The sequence below is a fragment of the Centruroides sculpturatus genome, unplaced genomic scaffold (genome assembly GCF_000671375.1).
Source record: "Centruroides sculpturatus isolate CEXI.00-Female unplaced genomic scaffold, Cexi_2.0 scaffold1563, whole genome shotgun sequence".
In the NCBI taxonomy this organism is placed as follows: domain Eukaryota; kingdom Metazoa; phylum Arthropoda; class Arachnida; order Scorpiones; family Buthidae; genus Centruroides; species Centruroides sculpturatus.
The window spans coordinates 113,226-120,224 of record NW_019385711.1 but is presented as its reverse complement, the minus strand read 5'-3'; the positions used below and the strand labels follow the sequence as shown (position 1 = coordinate 120,224).

The window sequence follows — 6,999 nt, the reverse complement described above, 5'->3', positions numbered from 1 at the left end:
GAAGAACTGTGCTGTAGTGTCACACTGGGATAAATGTCTCAACATTTATGGTAATTATGTTTAGAAATATAATTATAAATTTTTAATTATAAATGTTAGTGTAATTTTGGCCTGTACCTTTAACATTGGACTCCCCATGTATTTTTATGGAAGCCTATCAACCTATGCTAGGTCCATTCAGGCCATCAGCCATGCAGGTAACCCACAAGCAGAGATTTCTGATTACATCCTTGTATATGTTGTAGGGATATGATAAAAGTGAGGATTTGGTCAAATCCTAAGGGAGATGGTCAATTTACTGAAGATGTTAAAATAAAAGACATTTCCCTAATTAAATGAAGTGATTTGATCAAATCTCTAAACTGCTTTTGTGACAAAAAACGAATCAACAAAGTAAGAAGTACTTATATGAAAAGATAGAGATAACGCCAAGTTTATTTATTTTTATTGAAACACATTGTAGATTTGTGGCACCTGAAGTTACAGAGGACATTATTTTTTTTACAGGCACATATATTTGTTTTGCATTGTACCTTGGATTTTTCACAGGAACATTTCTTAAACGCTTGACCTCCAAATAAAGATAATTTTCCAGCAATTTCTCGCAAACTTAGCTTTATCGGTGGGATGGTTTCGGTACATGTGGTTGTAGCTATTTGAACAGCATAGCGTTTCTATAATGCCAGCTGAAGTACCAATTTGGTATAAACCATTTTTTTAATCTAAAACTATTCCCGTAATATTATTTCCATCTAATGGACCTCTATCTACCTTAGGTACTGTACATCAACCAAAATTGTGGAATTCACTAACATGACCTTAAATTTCTTCAATGAAAAATCTTCCATTTTTTCAGCTGATATTTTTTAGGTATTTTGCAGCATGTTCCCTTTGATCTATAATTTTCTTTTCGGCATAAGTAGCATAAAATTTTTGATCCATATCCTTCTTTTTAATAACAAGTAAAATACATCACAAATGAATACAAGTCAAATTTTGCTTGCCATGTCCAATCACCAGGAACAACTATTTCCATTGAAGAGAGAATCATTCCTGGTGATTGGACATGGCAAGCAAAATTGGACTCTTATCCATATGTGATGTATTTTACTTTTTATTAAGTTGTAATTCTGCCAGCCCTTTTCTACAAGAAATACCATATCCTTCTCCTACACTATTTCCACATATTGCATGTACTGGATTTTTACAAATGTTGCAAGAATGGGCTCCAGTAGATTCTGTTCTACAAACAACACAATGTAGTTTTACTTCGCTGTCAACTGCTTCTGTTTTTGATTCTATTAACAGTACAGATGTTTTAACCTTTCAACAGTGGAATAGTCAGGTATGGTGCTACCCTTTGTAGTGGAGAATAAACGTGCAAAATTTTTAGAGTATTTTTCCACACATTTTTTTCTCATTACTGCTTCAGAAAAAGATTTTGTAAACTGTTATGTCTAGTAAAGAAAAGTCTTTTTTTATTGTTACATAATTCATTTCTTATGTGAATTTTTTTTCGCGGTAGTTTTGGCTAGTTTTTGGCGATACCCCAAAATGAATTTGACGTATATATACATCCCTCACCACTGCCACACGATTGCCCTTGATAAATATATTTGTCGCTCACTGCCGAGTGGTTAACTGGCAGTACAGATGTTTTAGAGTTGTAAACTGGTTCGAGCTGTGTTATTGATTCAGTTGCTAGTAGATCCTCTAAATTTAAAGTTGAAGCATTGTAGTTAGCTAATTCAGCTTTTGGATTAACTTCTGAAGTTGAAGCGTCATTGTTGTTCATTAATTGAGTTGCTGGTAAATTCTTTGATGTCAAAGTGTTGTCATTATGTTGCTGTTTAAGAAGCTGATTCAAGTCCTCTTCAGTAACAAGTTTCTCAAGCAACTCCTTTATGAGTATATATGAGTAGAATGGAGTCCTGTTTTTGGTTCTGTTCCAAATAAGGCTTTGTAAAGTGATCGTTGAATGGTACGATTAAAGGAGGAAGTCTTCTGAAACTGAACAAAGTAACAACCTGTAGCCCAATTATTTGTGTTATTGTCAATAAACCAAGCATGTAACATAGCTTCAACATCTTGATTCAATTGCTCAACAGATCCTTGGTTTGCTGGATGTCTAGGTCTACCATTTACAATTTTACATGTTGGCCACAGGGATGTCAATTCTTGTATGACACCGTAAACTGATGGCTGTTGTCACTTTGCAATATATGAGGACAACCTACTTCCAGAAAGATTTTTAATAGCTCCATTGCTACTTCAGCTGCTCTTTTCAAAGTAAACGGCCACAGAAAGCTGAATTTCATTGCATGATCCTGGTAATGTAATAGCCATTTGTAATTTCTGACTGGGGTTGACTGCAAGTCAACTAAATCCACTTGACAATAATGGTTAAAGTCACAGGACACAATTGGGCAAACGATGATTCCTTTTCTTGGAAATTTTTTAGACTGACATACCGTGCACAGTTTCAAAAACTCCAGAATAACCGAGGTGGGTATAAAGTATTGCAATTTCAAACTGTACAGCATTTTATCTCTGTCTCCGTGACCAGTTGACTGATGAGTTTCCCGAAGTATATGATAAAATTTTCCTGCAGGCACTATTTTCACAACTGGATCAGAGTCAGACTTTCTCTTCAAAATCAAAGATTTTTTAGTACCTACTTCCATTAGATCGTATTTTTTTCCATAGTAATACTGTTTATTTGTTGGTTGAAACTTAAGTACTGGTGCTAATTTAAATTGTTCAATGGCTGTGATAGCTTCTTCTATTCTTTCAAGAGTCCACAACGGTTTTTCTTTATCATGCCACTCACTCAAACACATTCTGATAGTTTCATTGAACTGTTCTTCACACACAAATTCAGTTTGAGTCTGATTTTGTCCTGTATTCAAAGCAATTATTTTGATAATCATACAAATTATAAGGAAAATAAAATATAAATATGCACGACTATCGTGACATAATGATTTGTGCAACTGTGTACGCCAGAGGTCGCCAGCAACTAGCCTGTTGAAGGGATGAGGGGGTGAGTAACTAGCACAAGCAGTGCTATGCAACTCCTGACTTGTTTATTTTATCTTTTCACTAAAACAGTACAGGGATTTGATCAAATCACTCATTTTTTTAGGGAAATGACTCTATAGAATTGTCATTTTAACATCTTCAGTGAATTGATCATCTCCCTTAGGGATTTGACCAAATCCCACTTTTATCATATCCCTGCATATATATATACAGGGATATGATAAAACAAACTTTTATTTCACAAATCCCTGCATATATATATATGCAGGGATTTGTGAAATAAAAGTTTGTTTTATCATATCCCTGTATATATATATGCAGGGATATGATAAAAGTGGGATTTGGTCAAATCCCTAAGGGAGATGATCAATTCACTGAAGATGTTAAAATGACAATTCTATAGAGTCATTTCCCTAAAAAAATGAGTGATTTGATCAAATCCCTGTACTGTTTTAGTGAAAAGATAAAATAAACAAGTCAGGAGTTGCATAGCACTGCTTGTGCTAGTTACTCACCCCCTCATCCCTTCAACAGGCTAGTTGCTGGCGACCTCTGGCGTACACAGTTGCACAAATCATTATGTCACGATAGTCGTGCATATTTATATTTTATTTTCCTTATAATTTGTATGATTATCAAAATAATTGCTTTGAATACAGGACAAAATCAGACTCAAACTGAATTTGTGTGTGAAGAACAGTTCAATGAAACTATCAGAATGTGTTTGAGTGAGTGGCATGATAAAGAAAAACCGTTGTGGACTCTTGAAAGAATAGAAGAAGCTATCACAGCCATTGAACAATTTAAATTAGCACCAGTACTTAAGTTTCAACCAACAAATAAACAGTATTACTATGGAAAAAAATACGATCTAATGGAAGTAGGTACTAAAAAATCTTTGATTTTGAAGAGAAAGTCTGACTCTGATCCAGTTGTGAAAATAGTGCCTGCAGGAAAATTTTATCATATACTTCGGGAAACTCATCAGTCAACTGGTCACGGAGACAGAGATAAAATGCTGTACAGTTTGAAATTGCAATACTTTATACCCACCTCGGTTATTCTGGAGTTTTTGAAACTGTGCACGGTATGTCAGTCTAAAAAATTTCCAAGAAAAGGAATCATCGTTTGCCCAATTGTGTCCTGTGACTTTAACCATTATTGTCAAGTGGATTTAGTTGACTTGCAGTCAACCCCAGTCAGAAATTACAAATGGCTATTACATTACCAGGATCATGCAATGAAATTCAGCTTTCTGTGGCCGTTTACTTTGAAAAGAGCAGCTGAAGTAGCAATGGAGCTATTAAAAATCTTTCTGGAAGTAGGTTGTCCTCATATATTGCAAAGTGACAACAGCCATCAGTTTACGGTGTCATACAAGAATTGACATCCCTGTGGCCAACATGTAAAATTGTAAATGGTAGACCTAGACATCCAGCAAACCAAGGATCTGTTGAGCAATTGAATCAAGATGTTGAAGCTATGTTACATGCTTGGTTTATTGACAATAACACAAATAATTGGGCTACAGGTTGTTACTTTGTTCAGTTTCAGAAGACTTCCTCCTTTAATCGTACCATTCAACGATCACTTTACAAAGCCTTATTTGGAACAGAACCAAAAACAGGACTCCATTCTACTCATATATACTCATAAAGGAGTTGCTTGAGAAACTTGTTACTGAAGAGGACTTGAATCAGCTTCTTAAACAGCAACATAATGACAACACTTTGACATCAAAGAATTTACCAGCAACTCAATTAATGAACAACAATGACGCTTCAACTTCAGAAGTTAATCCAAAAGCTGAATTAGCTAACTACAATGCTTCAACTTTAAATTTAGAGGATCTACTAGCAACTGAATCAATAACACAGCTCGAACCAGTTTACAACTCTAAAACATCTGTACTGCCAGTTAACCACTCGGCAGTGAGCGACAAATATATTTATCAAGGGCAATCGTGTGGCAGTGGTGAGGGATGTATATATACGTCAAATTCATTTTGGGGTATCGCCAAAAACTAGCCAAAACTACCGCGAAAAAAAATTCACATAAGAAATGAATTATGTAACAATAAAAAAAGACTTTTCTTTACTAGACATAACAGTTTACAAAATCTTTTTCTGAAGCAGTAATGAGAAAAAAATGTGTGGAAAAATACTCTAAAAATTTTGCACGTTTATTCTCCACTACAAAGGGTAGCACCATACCTGACTATTCCACTGTTGAAAGGTTAAAACATCTGTACTGTTAATAGAATCAAAAACAGAAGCAGTTGACAGCGAAGTAAAACTACATTGTGTTGTTTGTAGAACAGAATCTACTGGAGCCCATTCTTGCAACATTTGTAAAAATCCAGTACATGCAATATGTGGAAATAGTGTAGGAGAAGGATATGGTATTTCTTGTAGAAAAGGGCTGGCAGAATTACAACTTAATAAAAAGTAAAATACATCACATATGGATAAGAGTCCAATTTTGCTTGCCATGTCCAATCACCAGGAATGATTCTCTCTTCAATGGAAATAGTTGTTCCTGGTGATTGGACATGGCAAGCAAAATTTGACTTGTATTCATTTGTGATGTATTTTACTTGTTATTAAAAAGAAGGATATGGATCAAAAATTTTATGCTACTTATGCCGAAAAGAAAATTATAGATCAAAGGGAACATGCTGCAAAATACCTAAAAAATATCAGCTGAAAAAATGGAAGATTTTTCATTGAAGAAATTTAAGGTCATGTTAGTGAATTCCACAATTTTGGTTGATGTACAGTACCTAAGGTAGATAGAGGTCCATTAGATGGAAATAATATTACGGGAATAGTTTTAGATTAAAAAAATGGTTTATACCAAATTGGTACTTCAGCTGGCATTATAGAAACGCTATGCTGTTCAAATAGCTACAACCACATGTACCGAAACCATCCCACCGATAAAGCTAAGTTTGCGAGAAATTGCTGGAAAATTATCTTTATTTGGAGGTCAAGCGTTTAAGAAATGTTCCTGTGAAAAATCCAAGGTACAATGCAAAACAAATATATGTGCCTGTAAAAAAAATAATGTCCTCTGTAACTTCAGGTGCCACAAATCTACAATGTGTTTCAATAAAAATAAATAAACTTGGCGTTATCTCTATCTTTTCATATAAGTACTTCTTACTTTGTTGATTCGTTTTTTGTCACAAAACCAGTTTAGAGATTTGATCAAATCACTTCATTTAATTAGGGAAATGTCTTTTATTTTAACATCTTCAGTAAATTGACCATCTCCCTTAGGATTTGACCAAATCCTCACTTTTATCATATCCCTACAACATATACAAGGATGTAATCAGAAATCTCTGCTTGTGGGTTACCTGCATGGCTGATGGCCTGAATGGACCTAGCATAGGTTGATAGGCTTCCATAAAAATACATGGGGAGTCCAATGTTAAAGGTACAGGCCAAAATTACACTAACATTTATAATTAAAAATTTATAATTATATTTCTAAACATAATTACCATAAATGTTGAGACATTTATCCCAGTGTGACACTACTTCAAACATCCCTTCAAGGTACTGTTGTGTGTCAAGTTGCTTGAAGTAGTCAAGAATGGTATCTTTCAATTCCTCCTGATTTGTAAAGCATTTCCCCACCAAAAATTTCTTTAAAGGTCTGAATAAATGAAAATCCAAATGGGGGCTAAACAAAGGATGTTGTAGGACCTCCCAGTTCTGCTCTGCCAACCATAGTCTGGTTTGATTTAACATGTAGAGTATAATCCAGATTTAGAACCCTCAGATTTTCATTTATTCAGACCTTTAAAGAAATTTTTGGCGGGAAATGCTTTGCAGATCAGGAGGAATTGGAAGATATCATTCTGGACTACTTCAAGCAACTTGACACACAACAGTACCTTGAAGGGATGTTTAAAGTAGAGTCACACTGGGATAAATGTCTCAACATTTA

General features: G+C 34.6%; 2 protein-coding genes across 2 annotated transcripts; one reads left to right on the top strand and one right to left on the bottom strand.

Annotated features, from left to right (window-relative positions):
• Positions 1–2,171: 2,171 nt before the first annotated feature.
• LOC111641435 (KRAB-A domain-containing protein 2-like) lies at positions 2,172–2,930 on the bottom strand. The gene has a single exon (XM_023387600.1). It carries the CDS (start codon positions 2,928–2,930, stop codon positions 2,172–2,174), a length of 759 nt encoding a protein of 252 aa, XP_023243368.1.
• A 740-nt stretch (positions 2,931–3,670) lies between these two features.
• LOC111641430 (KRAB-A domain-containing protein 2-like) lies at positions 3,671–4,429 on the top strand. The gene has a single exon (XM_023387598.1). The coding sequence runs from the start codon at positions 3,671–3,673 to the stop codon at positions 4,427–4,429; it is 759 nt and encodes a 252-aa protein (XP_023243366.1).
• The last annotated feature ends 2,570 nt before the right edge of the window (positions 4,430–6,999 follow it).